The sequence below is a fragment of the Nuphar pumila genome, chromosome 7 (genome assembly GCF_984573655.1).
Source record: "Nuphar pumila chromosome 7, dmNupPumi1.hap1.1, whole genome shotgun sequence".
Taxonomy (NCBI): domain Eukaryota; kingdom Viridiplantae; phylum Streptophyta; class Magnoliopsida; order Nymphaeales; family Nymphaeaceae; genus Nuphar; species Nuphar pumila.
Window position 1 is genome coordinate 90,339,331 of NC_143255.1, and position 27,765 is coordinate 90,367,095.

At 36.7% G+C, this 27,765-nt stretch overlaps 1 protein-coding gene across 4 annotated transcripts; it reads left to right on the plus strand.

Annotated features, from left to right (window-relative positions):
* LOC149832441 (polypyrimidine tract-binding protein homolog 3-like) lies at positions 1-27,765 on the plus strand. Of its 4 annotated transcripts, none has more exons than XM_090014487.1 (15): positions 1-258; positions 22,787-22,853; positions 22,935-23,006; positions 23,088-23,164; positions 23,386-23,470; positions 23,904-24,036; positions 24,293-24,357; positions 24,451-24,500; positions 24,603-24,644; positions 24,761-24,812; positions 25,643-25,688; positions 25,776-25,789; positions 25,936-26,043; positions 26,507-26,650; positions 27,124-27,765. In XM_090014487.1, the coding sequence occupies exons 2-15, from the start codon at positions 22,797-22,799 to the stop codon at positions 27,511-27,513; spliced, it is 1,335 nt and encodes a 444-aa protein (XP_089870613.1). In that variant the 5' UTR covers positions 1-258; positions 22,787-22,796; the 3' UTR covers positions 27,514-27,765. The 4 variants fall into 4 exon arrangements, with proteins under 4 accessions (XP_089870613.1, XP_089870614.1, XP_089870615.1 ...); XM_090014488.1 differs by having other exon boundaries at positions 22,796-22,853; XM_090014490.1 differs by lacking the exons at positions 1-258; positions 22,787-22,853 and having other exon boundaries at positions 22,960-23,006; positions 23,294-23,470.

The following is a 27,765-nucleotide window of genomic DNA, read 5'->3' on the forward strand; positions in this document are numbered from 1 at the left end:
CTAGGTTGGGTTGAAGTTGAACCCAGTTTTGTACATTGTAAAACATAAAAATATCTTAGATCCAAGACTGGGTCGCCAGTGCGCGTATGGAGGGAGGGAGAGAGAGAGACTAAATCGGATGGTCCGTCAGACCAAAACCCTAATCCCGTTTTTTTTCCTGCTCTCTCTTTCTCTTCGATAGATCGACCCTCTGGCTCTTGGAGAACTCTCATCGACTTTCTTTGATCCTGCAGCGCGAAGAAGACATCTTCCAAACAAGTATCCCCCGTCTCTCTCTCTCTCTCTCTCTCTTGAACAGGCGGGTTGATAGGTGATCCATTGGTCGTTGAAGATCAAAACCTTTTGGATTGCCATATATCATATATGTCTCTAGGGTGGCGCAAGAAGATATTTGGAGTTCATATTATCTGTAGGAAAAAAAATTGGTGGAAGTCATTTGGTATAGATCGAAGAAAGAGAAAATAACATTTCTTTGGGGGTTTTCCCTCCTTTTCTTAAGTTGGTTCTCTTGAGTTTTATCATTTATTTAATGGGTTGTTGTGTTGTAGGCTTCTTAGAGGTTTTTATCTTTGCTATTTGTTGTTCTATTCATTGGTCTTACCATTTTCTCCGTGTGCGTGCTTTTTTTTTCTGGCTCGTAACGAGGTCCAGATAGTGTTTTGTATTTGAATCGTGGTTTTGGGTATTCTTCCTTCTCACCATGCTTAGCAGGCAACTTAGTGGGAAATTATTGGTAGCACTAGTTACTTGTGCGCAAGATATTAATTAGTATAGATTTTGTGAGTTCTTCAGTAATAAATCACCGTGGTGGTTGGAACCCATGCTAGATTTGTCTTGGAAAACGATCTGTGTGAAAAATAGAATGACTTAGACTCTTATATTGATGACAGATGCTCTTAGACATGTTTGTGAATGCACGACACGCTCTAACTGTAGCTAATTCATCGTATTAGGTACGGGACATGTTGGTCATAGAGCAGTATGGCGGGCACCTGAAATGTGAACGATTATGTGATGGTATGAGTCTAGGTATCAGGAAAAAAAGGAAAATAGCCAATTTTATGTATGGAATTCGGAGAATGTATCGATAGATAATTCTCAATCTGTAGCTGGAGTCAGATTTAGAGAACAGATGCTCCTGTGCTTAAAGTATATTCTTATGAAGCTTTCAGCATAAGTATTGAATGTGCAGTGATTATAGCTTACATGTTGGGCTAGCTCAAGGCAACATGCAAACATGGCCATATTAGGTAATTCTTATAGGAATATATTCTATTTTAAAGTTTGGTTTTGAATTAGATTCTTATTACGTGTTGACAAGTATGATTTAAATTTAATTTCATGGTTAGGTCTATCTAATCATGGCAGACCAATCCTTTGTCATCTATTATCGTGTCTTAAAATGGCAAAATATCATGTTAGATTCTTTTTCTTGGAATTCTCCACTAACCTCCCAAACAATTACATGTTGGTATTTGTGTTTCACATTTAGATCGACGAGAGCTTAACTACTGGTTAGGTTTTGTTCCCAGGGTAGAATTCCGGATTGTGAGAGATCAGTGCATGTTTTCAGTGTGAAACATATCTAAAATAAGAGGAAGACAAATAAAGTCATCATGTGTAAGTGGAAAATCAAGAACCAAGAACTTGAAAGATTGTTGCCAGTCTGTTGGCAAACTTGAACTGGAAGCTTCATCTGAATTTATCCAAAGGTTGTGTGTGCCTCGAGGCTCGAACAAAAAAGGGTCAGTTTCTGTGGAAAGGCATAAAAGCCCATTCCCTTGCGCCCACTGATGAATGCAAACAAGGGGGCCACTTTCCTTGCAGAAAGCAAACCCCCAAATGAATCTTCCCCTTTTTTATTTCCATGGTAACAATTCTTGGGGAGGGGGATGGGTGGGTGGGTTGAACTTGGTTTCAGTGGAAGAATGCTCCACACCAGTTTCATGTGGAATCTCCTTGTTAAAGGCTTAATAAAACAGACCCGTCAAGGCCAATTCAAGTTTGAAGTGGATGATAGTGCAATAATGCTCTTTGGATATCAAAAGGTGTACAAAGTCTCTTCATGGTTGTTAAAGGCTAATGTGGTTGCTTTGTCCACTCAAGCTACAGGTGGCACCTTGCCAACTACCTTGACTTAGGAGCTTAGTCGAGCTAGGAAGTCTTGGACTCATCTAGTTACAGGATGCTCCCTATGGAAACCATGGAAATTGTGGTTTTGGGTGGGGGATTTTTGTAATTCTTGATCGTAAAACCATTTCTTCTTTATGAAACAGTTTAGAAATTTCTCTCTCTCTCTCTCTATATATATATGTAGTAGTGGGAAGAACTTGAAGATCACCATTAAAAAAATTATCCTTGTTAACATAATTTATGTTACACCTAGTATATGCCTTCTTACTCATCTTCCTTATGTAGTTGGTGTTCAGATAAATGGGAATGATTGTACATGACAAGTGTGCAGAGTACGCTTAGATTATTGGAGCTTAAATTCGTGAACAATTAGAGTAAATGCACCTTGATTCTTTCTGCTTAAATGAGCAAAAAGTTTGTAGTGCTAAGATTTTTCAGTTTCTCAATTCCATCATTGCATGTGCATCTTTATGGGCACACAAGCTTCTCAACTTGAACAGTGGTAGAAAGCAAAACCAAGCTAGGTTTTAACCTTGGGGATCGGTAGTAAGAAGATTTGACCTTGTGAATCAAGCTATGTCTCTAGATTTTTTTGACAGCTCAGCAAACAAAAAGTGAATTGTGAGAAGAAAAGAATCCATACTGGATATGGTGTTTCAGGATCATTATGGGCTTGGATGGAAGAACTATATGGAATGAATGTGTATGGGATGGTTAGAGGCAAGGTTGTATGTAGTGTATCGTTACCCGTATTGGTCGGGCCCAAAGTTAGATACATATCTTAAAAAATTCTAAAATTTTAATAAAATTTTTCTAAAAATTTCAAAGAAATCAAGAAAAAATAGCAATTTTTTTAAAAAAATCACAGCACATGAAAAAAGGATAAATTTCATAAAATACAACCATAAAATCATATATGAAGCATTTATGTCTCTATGAGCTGCATAAGACATCATAAAACATCAACTAATATAGATAATATTACATGCATATCTCACACGAACAATGCAAAATATTAAATTTCTTGATATTAAGAATATGTTACAAGACTAATACTTTCATATTACATAAAAAAACCAAGTTTTTTGAAAATATAACCTCAATCATCATTAATGTCTTCTCCTCCTCCTCCTTCAATATCTACATTGTCTCCAATATACATGAGCTCTTCATCATCTACCTTATGTGCTTCTTCCATGTTGATTTACTGAATGTTCTCTTTACTCAAAGTGATTGCTTCTTCTTCAACTCATGCAACCAATACATCAAAATGTTTCAAACTGATGGGATCAAATTACTCTTTGTACATTTTTTATAATAAATTTTTTTATTTGCCTAAAAAGATGACATGAAAAAATTAAAATTAGTTGGGTTTTGTACGATATAAAAAATTTAAAACCCCAAATAAAAAAAGTCGAGTTTCGGCTCTTTTAGAGTATGTGTATTGTATGATACAATACAATGCAGGGTTGTATCGTACGATAGAATCAATACATATACAATATGTATGGTACAATACTTACAACATTGGTTAGAGGTATTTAATACTTTTCTATAAACGTCTTGAATATAAGTAGACTATTGAATGCTCTTTCTTTGGAAGGATTTGTAACTTAGACTATTTTTTCCTAGAGTTGTATAGTCGCTTGGCTGGATACATTGGATGTAAATTATGTTCAAAGATTGCCTCCAGAAGGTCGATGCCCTGTCTTCCAAAAAAGGGGATTGAAAGGAGTAATGTGAGACCTAGGCAACCTTATGATAACTTTGGAAGGATGTGTGCTAGAGCTCCCAAGGGTGATTACATAATTTGGAGATGGAACAATAAGCAATTATTTCAATGTTCACTCTTGCTTTTCTTTAGTGAAGCCAATGAATTCATGAGTTGTTTTAAACAATGTTGGAAGTATCATACCGTATCCGTACAATATGGTGATACGATACATATTATAACTATGACCTAATTTGATATGGTACACACTTGTATCGCGTACAAGTGTCTATCATATTCGTATCATTTGTATCGTACCATATGGTACGATACATGTCTGATACACTTTAAAATGGCTGAAAGTTGACTTTTTAATTTTTTGTTTTAAAGTTTTTTTTATATCATACAAAACTCAACTAATTTTAATTTTTTATATAATCTTTTTAGATAAATAAAAAAATTATCATAAAGGAGGTATAAAGAGCAATTTGATCCCATCAATTTGGAACATTTGATATATTGGATGCATGTGTTGAAGAAATGATAATCATGTTGAATGAAGAGGACATTCAATGGATCAACGTGAAATAAGCACAGAAGGTAGATGATGAAGAGACCACGTATATTTGAGACAATATGGATGTCGAAGAAGAAGATGATGATGATTGAGATTATATTTTCAAAAAACTTGGGTATTTAACACTTAGTGTTCATAAACTTGGTTATTTTGTTTTGTTTTTGTTTATGTAATATGAAAGTCTAAGTCTTGTGGCATGTTTTTAATTACAAGATATTTAATATTTTGCATTGTTCTTGTTAGATATGCATGTAATATTATCTGTATTAGTTGTTGTTTGATAATGTCTTATGTCTCTCATAGATACATAAATGCTTCATATGTAATTTTATGGTTGTATTTTGTGCAATTCATCATTGTTTCATGTGCTATGATTTTTTTAGAATTTTTGCTAATCTTTTCTGATCTTTTTTTTTAATTTTTGAAAAAAATATTAAAAAATTATGATTTTTTACAATACACTACAATACGTATCTAACTTTGGGCCTGACCAATACGGGTAACGATACGCTACTTACAACCTTGGTTTCAAAAACTACCCACAGCCATTGCTTTAGGCTATTCACTCTTGGAGTCATCTGGTAGCTTGGCTTGTCTATGCAGTGAGAGTCAATGGTGGACTACTAAAAAAAGTGGATGACAGATGAGGGAACATGGGATTGGGGCAAACCTCATGAAAACTCTGGAATGATATGTGATAAAGCCTTTGGAAGTGGATGACATGATATAGAGATGGAAAAATAAGTCATTATTCATGCTTGGCTCATGCTTTTTCTCGGTTTGATGGATTCATGTTTATTCAAATGACCTTTACCTATGACTGTAACCTTAACCTCCTTCAAGTGATAGCTTAACGAGCTGGGTGACTGTGTTTTGTGAATCCTTACATGCTTTCCTGTTTTACAAGGAATGGTTTTCTCCTTTTTCATATATTGCCTTTATTGACTTTTTGATTCATTGTGGCCTTGAAGCTGCTTTAAATTGTATGATCTCGTAACCTTTAACTGCTTTATAGTAGAGGCAAAAAAGCACAAGTGCATTTAGGTTTCAGTAGTTTAAAATATTTAAACATGTGATTTGAGAAAAAAAAGTAAAAGTATTCTTAAATTTTGACTCTCCTTTGTTATATTTCTTGTTTTATTTTCTTTATAAAACAGTACCTAACACCACTTGGGAAATATCTATACCTTAAGGTTATTATTTTATTCAAAATTAAATAATCAGTATTTTGTCATCTTGTGTGTCATTCTTGTGAGGATTCCATTGTTGGATATTGCCTTTTATCTTTGACCTCTTTCTTAATGATGATCCTTTTAAGTCTTTCTATTCTATGTGGATTTTGATGTTCCTTTTTTCGTTTTTAGAGCCATGAACAGAAAAGGAAAGCATATAAGGGTGACAAGAAGTTACTTAGGGTGACAAGAAGTTACTTTTGTAGCTGGTCTACATGATCATTGGGTGATCCAAACTTAGAAGCAGAAATGGTTGGCCAACCTTTTTGAGCTTCAATTCATCTCTAACACATGCTGCAACAGCTTTACTGGAGTCAACTTGCAAGATCCTTGAAACTCTGACTCTCTCTCTCTCTCTAAATGCGGCAACAAGTTTAATGGAGCCACATGATCCTCAAAACATCCCTCTCTCTCTCTCTCTCCCCCCTCCCCCTCCCCCTCCAACCAGATTGTTGTATCTTGCCTCCCATGCTAAAGGTGGATATCTCCTTCCTCCATCTAACTTTACATGTTTTATTGTTGTTGGGTTCAGAGAAATATTGATTGCAGTTGCACGGGTGGCTCTATTTGCCCAAGTCCATAATTGGGATTTTCATAATGTTGTATCACATGTAATTAATGAAATAGTTTAAGAACAAAAGAATTGCCAGACGTGCTTTAATTCTAATAACTCATGATTTTTATTTTCTCTTGCTCCAACCAAATAATACCTATTGAAGGGGAACATCCATTCTTATTTTGTTTGCTCTCTCTCTCTCTCTCTACACATGCACAATGAGTAAAGTCGATTCTGGGGGTAGACATGAGAAGTTATATGGTAATAGCATTATTTAGTTTACGGTGGTGTCTTCTGTAGCTTCTAATGCATATGAGAGGGAGAGAGATATCTGATTGATGATGATATGTGTTTCCCCTAAAAACTAGGATAGTGACAGATGAACTCTCTCTCTCAAACAGACAAGTTAACTTGATAGATCGGCTTTAATCGCCTAATATTAGTAAAATTGTGAACAATTCCAAAAGTTTAGAGAACCCTAATCGCTTCCCTTTTTTTATTTGGAAATCCTCCTTTATGAGGGGCAGTTTGGCCTTTGTAAGTGTGCATGCATGCTTGCACCTATGTGACATGTATACTCCATTTTTACTGATATATCATTTCCATTTATATACTTGTAATATTGGGAAACTCCATAAAGTGGTTGTGTTGCATATCTAAAGTTGTATCCATGTGACATAGATGTGCACCTGTGTGTATATGCTGAAGGGAAATATTTTTAACAGAAATAGCTATAGCATGCAAGTCATCCATGAACCCAGATCTCTTCCCACTCAGCACAAACTTGTATAACTGGAGAATACTTCATGACATTTAGGTGACCCAAACTCTAGTCCTGCATTGGGTAAGGTTGTATTGATGCATAATGTTGTGTAACATTCTAAAAATACTGGCTGTAGTGCTCCTTCATATTTTCTATCAAGTGGTGAACAGCCACTTCCTTCAATTCTCGTGCTAATTCTCCTAACCTTGCCCATCTACTAAGATGAACTTCCTAATTGGTCTCAAGATGTACTCATCTTTTGGCCATGGCAAATTAAAGAGGTGAAAAAGGTAATGCTGATAAGCAAAAACATGAATAACAATTTCATGCTATTAGCACAAACAGGGAATCTACCCATTAGTCAAGAAATTCAAGCTTGATGGTTGTCAGAGTGAGAAGCTTGTGGTGTGAAACAAGCCAAGCAGTAACTGTTGCTCTTGGCCATATCCCAGTCTTTGAATTGCCTTTGCTAAAGAAGTGAATCTGAAGGTTTTGCCAATGACATAATGCCAGTTCTTTCACTTTTTCAAGTAATCCGAAGTCTCTCCATTCCATGTGCTTCTTCTTTTCAAGTTCTTGTTTATCCACCAAAATCCTTCCACAAAGTGGTATTGATTTGGTTTGTGCATAAATGCAACTATCCTGGGAAATTACTCTTTGAGTAGTTTATTTTGTAGCCATGGTTGTTCCTAAAGCTAATCCTTATGTATTCTCCATCTTCAGTTTGATCATTTGAAAACCTAATGTTTGTGTTATACCCCTACCACATGGGTAATCTAGTTATGTTTTATTGTCCATGATATCTTAGCCACCGTCCTCTTTCACCTTCACCATCCTTCAGTGATAATAGCATGGTTCAAAAGGTCATTGCTGTGAATAACAAAGCCACCCATACAGGTGGAGGGAGTGGCTAGGTTCCATTTGGTTGGATATGCACATTTTCCCAAACTAACTCCTTTTCATAGGAATGTTTTTACTTTGTGTTGAGTTTATCAATAGTGGACTTAAGCATAAGGAAATTTTGTGAAAGGGGTGTGTGTGTGCACACGTGTGTGTAGTTTGCTGACCAGCTGCGCCAACTCTTTGAGAGCTTCTTAGGAACAATCATTTGGTTATCATGTTGAAAACATGTACAAATGATTCTAGAACCTATATTTTTGTTTCTTTGAGATTGGTTCTAACTCTTTAGGAATCATACCAGTATGATTCTCAAGTAAAATTCATCTAAATTTTCAATTGTTTTATGTACTAGTAGCTGGTGTAACACCCCCAAAAATTTTACCTTAGTTATTTTTCAAATATTATAATTTTGAGATCAATGTTTTTTTATAAGTATAAGCAAATCAGATCTTATAATGCACAAACGATTTTCAAAAAACGGTTAAGACTTTAAGCGGGGTTACACTAAAGAAGACAATCATATCAAAATGTATGGGATATATACATTTTGAATTACGCACAATATAAGACTTGAATATGAAGATTTTTAATTTCATTTCAAATCAGAGTATAAAAATAATACTTCAGTCTCTACATGTAACGACCCCAACTCATACCCGCTAAAAAGTGATAAATGTTTTTTTTTACATTTGCGAACACATTTCTTGAAACCCGGGGCTTTTACAGTCATAACCAATCCACAACCACAAGAGATCTTACACTACCATCATCCAAACTAAACCAATTTTATTAATTAAAAAATAAAGTCTGAGAACATATGCAAGTAAATATAAATAGTCAAGAAAGGTGGAACCACTCTATCCCTAAGTAAAGATGTCAAGAAGTCATATATATAGCCATCGTAGCTCCCTGAAGCAGTTGGTCCCATCACTAGGTCTCAGAGGTTGTGAAAAACACGAAATGTAGGGCATCAGAATCAAAGATCTTACATACGAGTCCTTCTAATGAATCAAATAAAAAAAAAGAATATAAATAAGATTCATGCAACATTTTAGAGGGCTACAATTACAACAAATTTATAATTCAATTAATCATTCATGCAATAAGGAACAATTATTAAGCAAGAGGGAACAATGATTACACAATAGAGACCACTATTAAGCAATAAAGAATATTTATCATGCATTAGAGAGCAAATATCATGCAATCATTAATTTAGTACAAATAAGGGAACAAGTAAATATGCTTGATTTAATGCATAACAAAAATATGCATAATTTTAATTCACACGCATGAATATATTATTATCTTTTATCAGAGTTTTTTTTTATGCATATTCTTATTTAATGCACACAATTTTTGCTCTTTTTTTTATTACCATAACTTGTCGATACTCAAAATGGGTAAACAATTTTCGAGTTCAAATTGGGTCTCTAGTTGTAGCTTAATACATAAAATGATATTTTAATATTGAGTTTCTTACTTAGACCTCGGCCGACTTCAGGATTCAACACCATCAATCAGAACATTAGAATTCAACATCTAATATAGGGACATTAGAGAATTCAGCATCCACTAATGTCACTTTTTTGGTATACCAATAACAACAATTGTGTTTACACACCACCCCAAGCAAAGTGACAAAATTTTCTTAAAACCGTAGCTGAGAGGTGAACCACCTAATTAGGTTTAGGGGCACAAACGTACACAGTGTTTTAGTATTCTCACGATTCTCCAAAACCGTAGTCCAGGATTCCCACATTAAAGAAGGGACATCTAGGAATACATTAATTACACTGTTTTTTCTTTATCTTTTCATTTCAAATAATGATTCATTTTAAATTCTTTGTTTTGCAATTCAACATGCGAAAACCCAAACATTCATTTCGTAATTCAACATGTAAAACTCATCACGGGACCATGACCCGTTATCACATGAAACAATGCAATTAGTTTAATAACATTTAAGTTGATTTTTGCGATACATAAGAAAACTAAACATGGAGCATCACCTGCTCAAGGCCTACCCGACCTACGATGATCCACTTTTGACCACCGATGCATCCCATGCAAAAATCATAATAAAGATGCTACTTATGCATTCTTTTCACATGCTTTTAAATGTACATTCGCACATGCTCAACAAGGATATGCATGGACAACAATTTTTCCATGCATGTGTTTACATGATCATGCCAAATACATAATTCCTTTCTTGAGTCAATTCATGCTCACATGTGAATTGTCGTGCAAAAATGCATATGCAAATTAATCAAAAATTCAGGATTTGCACCTGCCCACACAATGCCCATATAAGTAACATTGCATTAGAAACATTGAGCATGTATACTTAATCAACCAAAAGCATGCATAGCTAATTTTTACCATGAGTATAGCCTAATCATTCATAATAGGCAAAATCTAGAAAATTAATACACTAAACTGAATTTTCAATATCATAAGACAACGCATCCAATATGCACAAGTTCTAATATCAAGTCCACATAATCCGATACATAATCCATATCAGCATTTTTAAAACATAACAGTCATGAATTTACATGCAACACTTGTGAGAAAATTTTCAGATTTTCTAATTCACCCACCACCAAGTTTTTCTTTACTTTGCCAACATTGTTTTATTTTTTTGTAAAGTCTGCAGGCACCTGTCTGGTACCCTGCTAAAACCACCTAGCCGACTCAGTCAGTTGGGTCAGACCTCCTGCCCAGCCGACCCAGTCAACTGGGGGCTGACTTAGCCAACTGCCCAGCCGATCCAACGAATGGGCTAGGCCCAATATTACATATAACAAACATTTTTTTTTGGTTTTTGAACTAACCAGGCTGAGCCCAACCGACCCAGTCTGCTGGAGCTCAGGCCCTGTGCTTGCCCAGCCGACTGGCCTGGCAGACTACGTGCCTGCCCAGAATATATATATCTTGTAATATGTATATGTAAACATATATACATATATATTTCTTTTTGCTTTTTGAGAAGGTCTGTCGGTTGGGCCTGGCAGGTCTGCACCTGCCTAGCCAACCAGCTCCCAGCCAACCCATCACAAATCCAAAACTCGTCTTTTAACAGTGACTCAGTCCAGCCGAATCAGTCGGCTGGGACTGAGCTGTCCCAGTTATCTGCTGGATCTCACTATATATATATATATGAATTAAATGTTTTTTTCATGAACATCAGTCCAGTTTGGGACTGAACAACAGGCTGTCCTATCCCAGCTGACTGTCCAGGCTGGGCCTGGACAACTGTCCGTCCAGTCCTGGACCAAAAGCACAAAAAAAAATCCAAATTTCTCTTTTTAACTGACTATGCATATATTTCTTCTTTCCTGGATTAGGTTCATTTTCAAGAACCACAATCCCGTGTTCATCTGTCCGAATATACACACCTGTCTAGCGAATAGATCTGTCCAGAAAGGACAGAGACTCAAATCTATCTAGATCTGCCTATCATCACAATGGTCAGATTTGTCTGCTAAACACATGGGACAGATCTGTCCAGATCTGTACAAAGTGTCCATGGACACATACACACACACACATATATATATATATATATATATATATATATATATATATATATATATATATATATTGAGAAAACACAAAAACATGCAGAAATAACATAGGAAATCAAATCTCACATATTCTAGATCTACCTACCTTGATTTCCATGGATTAAATAATAGAAAATCAAGATAGAATCCATGTCTACCTAAAAAAATACTGCTTAAAGCCTATTTAGGCTTTTTTTCTCGTTCGAGACAAGAGAGAACACCGGTACCTTTTTGAAGCTTGAAAGAAAGGATCAGAAGAGCTTCAAATCTTTGGAGAGGACGATTACTTCCTTCTTCTTCTTCCCCTTCTTTTCCTCTTTTCCTTTCTTTCACTCTCTCCTCTCTTTTCCTCTCTCTAGTTCACCCCCCCCTTTTTTTTCTTATTTTAAGTAGTAAGAGGCCCTAGAGGTGATGCCCCTCTAGGGTTTCTCATTTGGGGCTGGAGCCACATTTTTACTTTTCCTATTTTCCCTCAACTCTCCCTCCTTTTTTTGCTAACTTTTTTCAAATTTCCTTTTTTTCACTTATCTTATTTTACTTTTACTTACCTTTTTATCTTTTCTCTCTTTATCTTAAGGTTAAGGTAGATTCTTCTAGAGGCTTATCATTAGGTAACTATCGAAATTCGGAATTAATTACCTTTTAATATTTATTTAATTAATTATTAATTATTTATTATTTATTATTAATTAAATATTAAGAACCTTCTAGAGGGTGCCTTATCCCTTTGGAAGTCTTTTTAACTTTAAAATTTACTTTATTTTACCCTATAATTCGAATTTAAAGCTGTATTATAAATTGATCTGGATTCAGCTTTAAGATCCAAATCTATACCCAAAAATCCATTTGGATCCTAACTGGATCAATTCCTAATTAATATAGGTCTTGGATTGAGTTCAGATCCATATTAATTTGGATCACATGGATTTGGATCTAGTTTGATCCAAATCCGGACCGACCCGTCGAGGCGGTCCCTTTTTGAAAGAAAAAATGAATTTCGGACCAACCGTAGCTCAGATTGGGAAAAGTAAAATATCGTTGGACTCAGAATTTTGAGGCGTATCCAACGACATATACTTTGAATTCTGCTTTCGATATTCACTTGAATTTAAAGGTAAAAAATAAAGCTCTTTCGTACCTTTTTGTTGGCTCATATTGACCTTGTCGATGAGATCTGGGCCAAGCTTAGACTTAATTAACGTATTCCTAATATTGGAGGTTCAGAATTTTTTTTCATACACAAATAATTTTTTTAGAAATTTCAAATTAACTAAGTATGAAAATGGATGACATTACAATACATGAGCAAGTACTTAAAACAAAAAGATCATGTCTACCAAGATCGTAAGGTAAGAGTGGACCCTCGAGGATGCAGCTCGACCAGTCTTTCGCTTCAACTACTCATCATACTTTACCTGCATTACCTGTTCTCAATAAAACGGGTTCAGACTCGTTAAAGTCTGGTAGAGCAACCAAAACTCAAACTTAAAGAAAAATATTAAGCATTCAAAGTTTAAGACATGATATATTATTCATTAATCATTAAGTGATAGACAAGAGAACATCTCGTAAGTTATTCATTTCAAAAGTTCGATCATAAAACATTTAAAAACATTTCATCACTTAATATTCTATTCAACCTTAATTCATGTCATAAAGCATAATCCATATGCATTCAAGACATACAAGTCATCTCTTGAATATATATATATATATATATATATATATATATATATATATATATATATATATATATGCATCTAAGACATTCAGGTCATTGCCTTATTTTCATATGCATTCATAATTCTTATAAATAATAGGTCAAATCGTATTTGAACATTCTAGCGTGAAACACATACGCATACTTCCTAAGTAAATAAGCTAGATATTCATAATATATAGGTGTGATATATTTAAATCAAACAATTATAATACAATCATTTGCAATGAAACTATGTAGGCATGATATATCTAATAAATCAAAACTAGTCATTTGTAGACGTGATGTGTCATTTACCTATACGCTAACATAAACATCACAATCATAACCTCATATCAAGATCTAAAATTGACAAATGTCTGATTCTCACATCTGAGTTCAGTATATAATCATGCTACATCAGAAAAGTCAAATCTATAGATTCATAATTGGTTATCTCAATCAACTTAGATGATTATCACAATTCATCACAACAATTCATTTATCATATAAACATTCACAAGATCTACGTCAAATCACCTAGTCTGGAAAATGTACAACCGTATAAGGAGTTATCGCCATCGATAGATGGTCTGCCTGGTTTTGGATAATGTACTTTCTTACAGAAATTTACCATCTTCACGAGCTACCTGCTCTTGGATAATGTACTTTCGTACAAAGATTTACTATTCCAGCCGGATTACCTGATTTGATCATGCACACCCTCACAAAGAATCCTTTGGGAACCATTCCTCAACGGGTACCATATCCAGTGAAAACTATTATCATACATGCATCAATACAATTGACTACTTTCAGGGTCGAAAACCACTAAGCATATATACAGTCAATAAGCATTACATCACGTGGCATTTAAATCATATCATACAAAGGAATATTATCCTACGCATCATATCATTACTACAAGGAACATTGTATTTTATAAATTGAACTTTGAATCATGCTTTAACAAAACATGAGTTTGATGCATGCATATGTGAACATGCATATTTCATAATACGAAGCTACTAAATCTCAACATATGTAGCTACTTAGTTCGAGTTATACACATAGTATTCAAGTCATATATATACATTTTTCACCACATGAATCGATATATCACCTTAGATATAACTGTTAGAAGTCATGCACCTTCGACCAGATCTTCATCTGCTGCAGAAGAGAAAAAGATTTGCAAGAAGGAGAGGCGGCAATGATTGGCACAATTCTCAATAGGAGATCGTGCCGCATATTCAGTGTTATATATGATACAAGTTGGATCGAGTTTGTCAGCCCAGATCCGATAACATCAACCTGTAAATATAATACAAAGAAAACATTTTGGGTCTAGAACCAGACCCGTACGCTTCATTCTCATTACTCACTAAAGTTATGCATGGTTTTGCACCATGGACAACTTATTCTTTAAGAACAAAAAGCGCATACTGGTAAGGCCCTTAGTGAACAAATCTGCCACTTGATGAGCCGTAGGAACATAAGCATGATAGACTTCTCTATCTTCTATCTTTTGTCGAATGAAGTGTTGATGAATAGGATTAACAACAATCTGTATGACACTCTAATTATCACACAAGAGAGTGGTGGGTAGAATAGATTCTTTGACTTCAGTCAAAAGATGTCTCAACCATGTGACCTCTATTGTAGCAACCACCATAGATTGATACTCAGCTTCAGTACTAGATCGTGCAATTGCACATTGTTTCTTGCTACTCTACGCTATCAAGTTCCCATCGAGAAAGGCACAATATTCAGAAATCGACCGCCAGTCATCTGGATCTCCAGCCCAATCTGCATTTGTGTATACAACCGGTCGATGTTGTTCCCCTTTGGACTTGGACTGATGATAAACTAGACCATCTCCAAGAGTTCCTTTTAAGTATCGAAGGATTCTTTTAACAACATTCATATGTTCTATTCGTGGGTCTTGCATGAATTGTGAGACTTGATTCACTGCATATACAATGTCTGGTCTAGTGAAGGTGAGATATTGAAGCATACCCACAAAACTCTGATATTGCTTGGAATCTTCGTATGCTTCCCCATCCTGGCAACCGAGTTTATGATTAAGGACACTAGGAGTGGATAGTGGTTTACAATCCTTCATGCCTGCCTCCAATAAGTCTAAAGTATATTTGTGTTGGGTTAGTGAAAGGGTTTCATCCTGTCGATCTACCTCAACCCCCAAGAAATAACGCAAAACCCTCAAATCTTTCATTTTAAACTGGTGACTCAGTAAAATTTTCGTAGCTTCTATGTGTTCATCAGAGTTCCCAGTAATAATAATATCGTCCACATATATAAGAATCAAGGTGCGTACCTGTCGATCTCGAAAAATAAAAAGCGAATGATCAAGATAAGATTGAACGACTCCATGTCTCTGAACTTTAACAGAGAAACTATCAAACCATGAGCAGGAGGCCTGTTTTAGCCCATAGATGGCTCTTCGTAGCTTGTAAACATGTGTGTTGGGGCTATATTTTGTATAACCATAGGGTTGTTTCATATACACCTCTTCTTTGAGACTCTCATGCAAAAATGCATTTTTGACATCAAGTTGGCTTAAAGTCCATCCAAATTGAACTGATAAGGACAGAACTAATCGAATAGTTCCTATCTTAATCACAAGACTAAAAGTTTCGTCATAATCTTGCCCGTATTCTTGAGTGAACCCTTTCGCTACTAGCCTCACCTTATAGCGTTCAATGGATCCATCGGGTTTATATTTGATTTTATAGACCCTACAACATTCTTGTTCGATGGTCTAGGAACAATCTCCTAAGTCTCACACTCATGTAAAATTTTCATTTCCTCAACCCATTTGATTGACATAGATGCTTGTGAGAAATTGATAGGTTCATCATGCTTTTCAATCTGGGAGATAAACAGGTGTAAGTCTAAAAAGAAGTTGTCATAACTTACCCATCTTTTAATAGGATGACGAATCCTCTTAGGCCTCCTGGGTTGCACAATAGGTCGTTGAACATTGTCTTTATTTCACCGCATATAGGTAATCTCTTAAAACTTTGTAACATTTGAAATGACTGACATAGTAATATCTTGTGTGTTTGTCGACCTTTCATTTTTTGGGTGTACATTTGTACTATGTCGTTCTGCAGATAGTGTGTGACATGAGGGTACGTCATGCGTCACCATTTGATCAAGCACCTCAGCAACAAGCCATGGCTGATAACTTTCAGCATCCTTATTATGTCCCTCTGTACTTCCTAAATCATCAGTATGAGTCTCGTCAAACACGAATTTTCGTGAAACTCTGATGCGACTGGTAGTAGGGTCATAGCATCGATATCCTCTATACTGATCAGAATATCCAACAGACCTGCATGCCTTGTTCTGAAACTTATCACGTTGAGAACTGTCAATGTGAGCATAGAATATGCAGCCAAACACTCACAACTCATTATAGTTAGGATGAACCCCAAAGAGTGTAAAATAAGGGGATTGATCTGCTAGCAATTTCATTGAGAGTTGATTTATGACATAGACAATTGAATAAAAAGCTTCCATCCACAAATTTAAAGGAATGCGAGTGTCATGTAACATATTCAACGCACTTTCTACAATGTGATGGTGTTTTCTTTCCGCCACACCATTTTGTTGTAGTGTGTGTGGACAATGTATTCGATGACTCATTCTATTATCTTGGAGAAATTCAGTAAATTCCTTTGATAAGTACTCTCCTCCACCGTCATAATGAAAATATTGAATTTTAGTTGAAAATTGATTACCAACTAAAGCACAGAACGAGCAGAAAAGCTTGAAAACTTCAGATTTATGTTTTATAAAATAAATCCAGGTGTATTTAGAGTAACTATCAATGAAAGTAACGTAATAACGACTGCCCGATAAAGAAGGCTGCGGGGCAGGTTCCAAGACATCAAAATAAACAATTTCAAAAGGCATATAAGCTCTTTGATTTATTGAATGAAATGAAAAAACATGACTCTTACATAATTGACAATTGGAACAAAGATGAGAATCAACCTCAACATTCTAACTAGATTGTGGAACAAGTCCTCTGGACACAAGCTTCTCAATAAATGAATGATTACAATGACCAAGACGACGATGCAAAATCTCTGGCTTATTACATTGAGATATATTAAAACAATTTTTGAATGACACTGGATGAACTGGCTGTGAATTTATTGATGCATCACGAACTGAAAGAGACTCCTTGAAGACATACATGTTTCCTTGTCGTTCTCCTTCAACGAGCGTCTTATTCGTGAGAAGATCCTTGATACATATAGGAGTAAATTTGACAGAAGAATTAGTATCATCGACAAGTTTAGAAACAGAAACAATGTTTTTAACAATGCTAGGAGAATGGTAAACATTAGATAAAGGTAATGAGGAATCGACGAGTGGAAGGGAAATATTTTCAACATGAGAGATAGGATGAAGGGCACTATCTCTAGTTTTAATACTAAATTTACCACGATAAGGTATGAGTTTCGAAATCTTACCAACATCACCTGTCACATGTGCAGCAGCTCCGGAGTCAATGTACCAAGTCTCCTGCTCGGTTTGTTTGAAGCTCAACTCTGAAAGAGCAGAAATCAGGAGATTCTTCACATTTTTCTTTTCATCACCTTTAGGTAGGGGTGGCAAAATCTGACACGACCCACCAACCCGCTTCTTAGCCGAGTTCGAGTGTGGCTTAAACGGGTTCGTGTCGTAAACGGGTCGACCCGCCTAACCAGTTTATTAAACGGGTCGAGTTCGTGTTAGGGGTATGCCAACCCGCCAACCCGGCTAACCCGTTTAATAAATGGGTTAGGCGGGCGGGTCAACCCGTTTACCCGAACCTGACCCGCCAACCCATTTACCCGACCCCGACCCGCCCGCCAACCCGTTTACCCGAACCCGACCTGCCAACCCGCCCGCCAACCCGTTTACCCGACCCGACCCGACCCGTTTATTAAACGGGTTAACCGTGTCGTGTCGGGTTACCCGTTTAATAAATGGGTCGGGTTCGTGTTGAGGTATGCTGACCCGCCGACCCGGCCCGATTGCCACCCCTACCTTTAGGGTCATCTCCTGCTTGTCCTCTAGTAGAAGGCCCAACACCATTAAATTTGCCTTTGTTTTATGGATTATGCCAGCAATTTGCTTTAATATGCCGTCGTTTATTACACTGAAACATGTCGGTATATTTCTAGAGTATTGGTTCCCTAAATACGAGTTAGGTGACATGTTGGGTGTGGGAAGTAACCCACGACCTCCTTGGTTACCTCTTTCGTGTCCACGTTCGCCTAAAAAACCCACATGTCCTTGCCCTGACACTATTCCTGTGACAAGTACCTCATAATTGTTAGAATTCAGGGCCATCTCCTCACCTCTAATGGTAACTTCATATTGTAGTAGCTTAGCCCGTAGATCTTCAAAACTGGCCAATGAAGTGAGGCATAGAAGAGAGGTGACTAACATGTGGAAGTCAAATTCCAAACCACCATGGCTAGTTGATCGGTAATACTCTTGACTTTGTTCATGTACCCTGTAACTAATAAACTCTCTTTCTTCAAAAGCTGAAATTCTCTCTTTAAATGCAAATTCCTGGCTTCTGAAATCTGTGAATAAGTCTGAGCCAATATCTACCACAACTCTCTGGCTGAACATTCATCTGGAATGGCACTAATACCTCTTGGGAAAGCGTAGAGGTAATGTAAGCCACAACTGCCTGATCTTTTCTTCTCCATGTTGCAAACTTTTAATTACAAACTAATTTATTGAAAACCTCTCATTTATCATCTCTCTTCTTGCAGGACAAATTCTGGTGGTGCATGAATCGTTCCATCAAGATATCTAGAGCGATCCAAACTCTTAATAAAAGGCAAAATTTGCCGCTTTCAGGTCAAGTAGTTTTAGCTGTCCAAGAAAACTGGAAGGAAGGGAAGGAGAATCCACGTGGAAAGATAACAAGAGAACACCCTGACCAGCAGTTTGATTTTTCAGCAATGTAAATTTTTTTTTTTCGAAAAATTATATTGCTGCAAATAGTCAGAAGTAATGATCTGAAATTTTCGTTGGATTGAAACTTTGATTAGGTTTTAGGAGTAACAAACGTGAAGATGAAAAAAGAAATTTCACGTTAGGACAAAGAACTAGATCAGGTCAGATTTCACTTTGAGGCATTGAAATCTTATTCAGATTCAATGATCTGAACAAGAAGGAATAATTAAATAAAAGATTTTGAAGAAAAAGATTTGACTTGAAAGACGAGAAATTTAGATTCAAAAGGAAACACAAATCTGATATGAGATGATCATATTCGATTTAACCCTGTTGAAGAGAAAAATCAATCTGTCACGACCAAATTTAATTTATTCTGGCTTGAAATGAAAGCACTAGATCTAGAACAATCCGATCCTGCGTTAGAGAATAAAATAATAACCGAGTTTTAAGTTTTAAAAGGAAACAAATCTGGTTTGACGTGACCAGATTCAATATTGAGAGTGAAATCTTGAGAAAGGAAGGAAGATGTCTAAGGATTTAAGAAAGAAAGAAGTTTTAACCCAATACGATGAAATCGATTTTCAGGACATAAGAAGAATGAAATCTGATAAGACGAGATCAGATTTAGAATCGAAGAAAGGAAGAAGAGAATCTCGACCTACTCTGATAGCATGTTAGAAGTCACGCACCTTCGACCAAATCTTCATCCGCTGCAGAGGATAAAGAGATTTGCAAGGAGAGGCGACAATGATTGGCACGATTCTCAATAAGAGATCATGTTCAGTGTTATATTTGATACAAGTTGGATCGGGTTTGTCGGCCCAGATCCGATAACATCAACCTATAAATATAATACAAAGAAAACATTTTGGGTCTAGAACCAAACCCGTACACTTCATTCTCAATAATAACTTCGTAAAAAAGGTACATCAAAATCTCACTGTACATCATACGCACATGTTTCTCAAGCAAACAAGACATAAGTCCAAAACAATTTATAACATTTGCATGCATTCTTCCATACAAAAATGAACAAGTCCATCATAAGACAAGACAATATATAACATTCACAATATACATTAAACATGAATTACACGTATTCATAGTAGTTATATATGCATCATGTATAAAATTAATACAAACACACAAAACAATATAGTATACCCAAACCAAAGTATGATGGCACACATTGCATACATATTATACATTCATAAGTGCACGGGCATTCAAACTCACACACAGGTGTACCTGCCGCAAACACATGACAAGATGATCTTCGAACTACAATCACAAGAGTCTTAGATATCTACAACTAAGTGAAGTGTGTGAGCATTAAGGTGTTGCATGCAATATAATAAATTTATTGGGTGATGCATTTGCACCACATACTTACCACGAGCATTTACCCGATTTGCATTTCGCATTGCATTGCATTCAATGCACACTGACTTATAGTGGTTTTGATACTTAGCATAAGTATTGCATTTTTGGTATATTATTCTCTCAAATCAGTTAAACATATAGGCAACCATAGCACCCCTAGATATGTACAACTATGTTTGTGTATGCACATAATGAGGTTGAAACAAAATATATGCAGTTAAGCATACATAATAGCCTTAGATATTTACAACTATGTGTGGTGTGCACGCATAACTTGTATTTGCAATTCAGTTAAGTATTTAGCACAACAACATCATGCTTATGCAATTAGTGCCTAAACATGCTCTCTACAAGTTCAGTTAAAGAAACTTACCACTAATAATGTGAAGAACAACGAATCGAAACCCAAAAGATAAGGGTTTTCAAATTCGCAATGACCACTCACGCTGACAATGCACCGAATACTTGGTGTGCGGTCAAAAATGTCAAAAGCTCTAAAATCGTAAGTACACAATGGATTGGCAGGGGCGGTTTGCATGCTGACGGGACTCTCTACGATAACTACACCCAATATGAGGTGTCTGGAGTAGCGAGGCAGTGATACGGGACTCACCGAACTCGACGAAGACATTATTTGTAACACTGAACAATGTTCCATACAAAAGCAACATGAAAGTGGTAAAAGCTAGAAATACTTCTCAAATCCTAGAGTTTCTGGTTGAACAGGAGGGTGCCTTCTTCTATCACCCACAAAGGATCTTTCATAACACCGCAAACCATGCCAGAAAAGATCGTGTAGCAGAAAGACAAAATGTAGCATCATAGATCAACCCGATATCAATTCAACGGTGAAGGGAAATAGAAATTCATTAGAAAACAGAAAAAAAAACATAATTAGGGGAAATGAGAGCTCGTCTCGGTCTTAGGCAGAACACCGAAGGAAAAAGGGGAAACATCAGAGGTCAGGTGAATCAAGGAAAACAGAGAAATAGAGTGTGTTTTCCAACAACACCCATCTAGGAGGAGGCCTGGTGTGTATGTGTGGTCATGACAATGAACACCACAAGCAGGAGAAAGCTCGACGGAAGAGGAAGAGCGGCAATGTGGATGGAAAACAAGAGACTGACGTTGGGTTGGAGATGGTGAGGAAGAGAAAATGGGAGTCTTACGTCTGGCAAACAATGAAAAATGGGAGGGCATCACACAAATAGTCGAGAAAAGTCAAGTTGATCTGATTGGAGCACAGAAACAGAGCGACATTTTCTCTCCTCTTCTTCCACACTTTCAATATAATCCACAAAGATTTTGAATGCAAAAAACCTAACGGAACCCCCTCTATGAAAGTTGATCTAGAGAGATAGTTGATATAGAGAGATAGCAGAGAGAGTATGAGCTGATGATGATCAGCCATGAGAAGTTCAGCTTGCTTGAGGATGATCGCAGAGACAACATGAGCTGAGGATGATCAAAGTGCGGATCATTTAGTTGCTTTGAGGAATCGATTGTAGAGAGAACACGAGCTGCTAAGGATCAGTGAGAGAACAATCAACAAAGAAGATGATCCATAATCGATCGCCTCCTCAGAGTGAGAGATAACAAGGGGTTTCCATGAATTAGGGAAAATGAGGTGAGACGAGAGGCGAGGCGATCTCAAACATGATCAGATGAGATCATAGAGGTGACATCCCCTTCTGTGAAAAACTCAGAAAGGTGAGGCGACACGCAGGAGAGAGAGAGAGAGAGAGAGAGAGAGAGAGAGAGAGAGAGAGAGAGAGAGAGAGAGAGAGAGAGAGAGAGAGAGATGGTTGTCTCTGTCCACTAACTTTAAACATAGTGGCATAAAGCAGTGACCATGTTTTAGGCTCAATGTTCAAAGTGGAGGATTAGTGTAGTTTACTCAACTTGGTTGTCTCTGATGAATTTGTTGAAAATCTGATTCACGTTCATTGCATATCCAAGTTGATAGCAACAGTGTTTGTGGGTTATGTTGTAAAATCTGCTGTGAAATAGAGGGAGCTATATGAACTGAAAATGCAAACAAAAAATGGAAGCTTGGCCTACTTTTATGCATTTTTTTTTCAAGTGTCTTATCATTTTCCATCGTAATCTGTCTTTAATGAGTTTTTTGATCAAACTTCTATTCATATTGGTTACAGAAGAATTGTCAAAATCTGTGTATTTAGAATTTCCAGGGCTCTTGTTGAAGGATATATTTATTCTTTATTGACAAATTTCATTACGTGCCCACTGTTATCTGATGAAGGTTTTGTAGGATGACTGAACCTTCAAAAGTTCTTCATGTCCGAAATGTGGGGCATGAAATATCTGAGGTAGTAATGTGATGTCTTTATTGCAATCTGAATCTAGTACTCATTTTTGTTACATTACCCTTATAATTTGGAACTTTGCAGCATGATCTACTTCAACTAGTGCAACCATTTGGTGTTGTCACTAAGCTTGTGATGCTTCGAGCAAAAAACCAGGTTTTATGAGGCCCTTCTAGTGTGTATTTGACTTTTCTTGGGATTTCAAGTCAAGGCCTTATTGATGGCTGTTCTATGTAGGCTCTACTTCAAATGCATGATGTTGCTTCTGCTATCAGTGCACTACAATACTATGCAACTATTCAGCCAAGCATCAGGTATGTTTATGCCATTTTGAGTTTGGAGAAACCATAAATTTAGTTAAATCTCACTAATTATTCTTAATTTTAATCTAGGTTTTCAACACTTTTCTTATACAAGCTAATTCTTTGTTTTTTCCCCAACAGTTGGTCATTAGTTAAAATTGGGTTGACTATCTCTTGCTAGTCTTTGTTGCTGGTTTCTGTTTTCTTATGCTCCAAGGAATCTCTCCTGTCAGGGGAAGGAATGTCTACATTCAATTCTCTTCACATCAAGAACTGACAACAGTGGATCCTAATTCTCAACGTAAAAATGGTGACCAGGTCAGTGTTTGGTTGTAAGTTCTTTTATGGAATTTTGTGGAAATTTGTCTGGAAATTTTTGGGGCCTTCTGGTTTTACTGTTCAGAAAAATTTGCTTTCCTTATCTCCACATTTTGAAATGCGTAAGATATGCTCTTAATTTTGTGGGCATGGACATCCTTGAATTTTGGATAATGATTAAAGGTTAAAAGATTTTTAGTTACTTTCCTCTGTTGAATGGTGATACCTGACCATTTAGTTAGTAGCATTCAATATGCTTCATCTTTTGACCATGTTATGATAAATGGATTGCAGTGAAGTTATTTCACTTGATTGTTTCTTTTTATATCCTCTTTTCATATTTTTTATTAGTCTTTTGTTGAATGTTTGTATCTCTGGTACTCTCTCTCTCTCTCTGTCTTATTTCTGTTGTTATGTTGTTGACCACACCCAGGATTCTCAGCCCAACCGAATTCTCTTAGTTACAATTCACCAGCTGCTATACCCTATAACTGTAGAAGTGCTGCATCAGGTTTTCTCTCCGCATGGATTTGTGGAGAAGATCGTCACATTTCAGAAGACAGCCGGTCAACTTCAAATCTTTATTTGTATTTTAATAAAAGAAATTGACTGTATTTTCTTGCTTAATGCTTCTGACTTCATTGAAGCTTTTCTATTTTGTGTCTCTTTTTTCTTTTGTTTAAAGTTTTGACAAAGTACTTTTGACACAATTATAGAATAGAAATGGGAAATTTTGGATCAGATATTTCTCTGCCACCTTCCCTGATATGTTGGAATCATACACTGGCTAACCTTTCACATGGTTTTTCTTCATGATTTTAGGTTATCAAGCTCTCATACAGTATCAGAGTCGCCAAAGTGCTCTCCAAGCCAGAAATGCTTTGCAGGTAAGAAATTCCTTTTCTTTTCAATGGTTAGACTAATGCATAGTTTGAAGTCAACAAGTTCAACATAATCTATATGTGCATCTGGTTACCCAGGGGCGGAATGTATATGATGGCTGCTGTCAGCTTGATATTCAGTTCTCCAAGTATGTCTTTATCAACATAATATAGTTCTTATCTGATAGTTTATATTGGTTCTGTCCCTTTTTAGCTATTTCCTTATCCATTTGTTGTTTTCTGATGGTTAGCCTGCCTGAGTTGCAAGTGAACTACAATAATGAGAGATCTAGGTAAATTGATATATTTATACTTTTGATCTTTCCTTGTTTGTAATGTTAATGTTTCCAAACTTACTCTATTTAGCTGTAATTTGTTTCTAAAGTCTAAAGCATTCGTCATTCTGCAGAGATTTCACAAATACATCTTTGCCTACTGAACAGAAGGGCAGATCCTCTCAAGTAAGTTTCAATCATGGGACCCTCCTTGATTATAGTGCTAGTGTTCCTTTTGGAAAGTATGAATGTATTGGGCTTTATTTTATAATAAATCGGGCCACTTTATACAACTGGTTTGGTTACTTAGATTGGAGATGATCCTGTTCAAATATTTTTGGAATGGTCCAAGGTTTCTACCATGTCAGTCAAATGGGCAAATTAGTTAAATGGGATTGATTTAGTGAAACTTGGTGAATTACATTTTAAAAGGTTTTTTGATCTAGATCTGACATTTGTTGCCATCAAGGTTCAAACACCCAAAGACTTGGGGCTCAACTACCCTATGCTTTGACCCTGTATCAGCTGAATTGAATGATTTTAAGTCGAGTCTTGGGAGAAACCTGGTTGCTACTGCATCAACCAGGTTAGGTGCTGAGGGTTAACTAGGGAAAATCGCTAGCTCGGCTCACCAGGTTTTAAAAGTCTGGTTGTCATGTCTAATTTGAGCCGGTCAGCTTGTCTAGATTCTTATGCCACTGACCAGGCTGCCTAAATGCAATGACTGCTTATTTAAGTATACATTTGATTCTAGTCCTGGTCGGTCATGCATTTGCTGTTTCTTAGTTCTCTTTTTCTGGGTTGAGCATTTTTGTGGCTCCAGGTCCTGTAGGATTTGGCCTTGGTATGTCTGGTGCGGATGCCAGCTGTTAGTATCTTATCAGTTGACTTGGTCACAGAAGTCTATTATGACACTGGTAGCTGGACTATTGTATTCCAAAACGTGAAGCCCTTACGGGGTTACCTGGAGATTTATATTGCTAATCTGCATTTCTTACTTTCATTTGGTGAAACAGAGTGGATATGGTGATGCTGGAGGTCTGTACGGACTTCAGCCTGCTGGTATCATCTTCTTCTCTGCCTGTTTCAACTTTTTGTCTTTTCATTTCCCGTCTTTCTGTAACTAACTGTGCTTAATTTCTTCTCCAGTAGCATTCCCACAGGTGAGTTTGCTGGAGTTTTGATCAGAAGCTTTTCCAGGTTCCATGTAATCATGATGATTCTTGACATTGTGACTTTTTTTTTCATCTGTTCTTAAATGCCAAAATTAAGACTGCTTAGCACATTTAACTGCATGTTTCCTTCGTAGATTGGTACTTCTGCTGCTGTTGCAGCTGCCTTTGGTGGAGGTCTGCCTCCTGGCATAACGGGCACCAATGATCGATGCACAATTTTGATATCCAATCTAAATTCTGATGTATGTATTCTAGTCTATTTTTTCATGCTCTATACACAAATTAGATGCAAGCTGGCCAAAATTATAGGATGAAAAACAACAGAAAGTAATTTCCAAATGGCGATATTCCAGTTGTTTGTCTCGGACAAGAGTCACTTCTGGCCAGAAAGGACCTCTGGGATGCCTCGTGCTCTATAAAACCATCCAGCATGAATGACTCCAAGGAATATGTTCCCAATTTTTTTCTCTGGGCCCCAGGTTGAAAGTTGTCTGCAGGACTCTGACTGCAGTGAAACCATCCAGATTGTATTTGTAATTATTTGCATAGCTTTTGGCAGGATTTGGCAATGCTTCGAGTTGTGTTACCACTGGAAAAAAACTCCTGAAATGTCATTGCCACTTGCACATGCACACGCACGCACACACACACAAAGTAGGGAACCAGTTGAGAATCTTGACTTGCTCTTTTTTTCCTGTGTTTTAGAAAGTTGATGAAGATAAGCTTTTCAATCTATTTTCCATCTATGGTAACATCATCCGAATTAAACTGCTACGGAACAAACCAGATCATGCACTGATACAAATGGCAGATGGGTTCCAGGCTGAGATGGCTGTTCATTTTTTGAAGGTTCTGTGGGTTACTTGTTTGAATCTAGCTCTGTTTTTTTTATTTATTTTGCACAACCAACCAAATGGCTCGAGTCTTGATAATATGGTTGTCATTCTACCTCAGCCGATCATTTGGAGTCACACAACTTCATGAATTTCATGAAGATGCTCCAAACAGATGCATGGAGGGGCTGCCAATAAATCACTGCACATGGTGATGCCATCTTTCTATTATAGAAAATTTTCTGTGAATTTTTTTGGTAAAGCAGCTAATTGCATATAACCTTGTTGATTCTCTGTTCTCAACATGGTAAGTGGTGGCCCAGTGGCAGTGTATATGGTAGGATCTGCACATGCAGGTACCACCACGCCATCATTAAGATAAACAAAGGACAGTATTGGCTGAAATATTAATGTAATTTAGTTCTAAGTTAGAAAACTTTGTGGTACGTTTATGCAAGTTCATCTACTGACATTGTTTAATGGTTTCAGGGAGCCATGCTCTTTGATAAACGCCTTGAGGTGAACTTTTCCAAGCATCCAAACATCACACCAGCCCAAGATACCCATGATTACTCTGGGTCAAATCTGAATCGGTACCACCGAAATGCAGTGAAGAATTATCGTTACTGTTGTGCACCTACCAAGACTATTCATATATCCACCCTCCCTCAAGACATCACAGAGGAGGATATCATTGCCCATCTAGAGGAACATGGCACTATACTGAACACCAAGTTATTTGATGTGAATGGCAAGAAACAGGCTCTCGTGGTGTTTGAAACAGAGGAACAGGCCACTGAGGCACTCGTTTGTAAGCATGCCAGCACCTTGGACAGATGCATTATTCGAATTTCATTCTCACAGTTGCAGAACGTCTAGATTCGTCCAGAATGAATGTCAGGTCCACCATGCAAGAATTTCTGGAGACTGTCGACTTGCAGGTGAATCTATTACTTCTGCATTCCTTCTGAGCAGCTGTTTTCCATTTTAGTTGGTTTGCTAGAGCAAAGTCGGGGGCTTGTACGAGTATGTAACCCCACACTCTTGTCAAGATGTATACTCTTTTCTCCCTATTTCAACTAAAACTGTATTTATTTTTTGATTGAGAAGTGGTTGAATGCTGATGAAAAA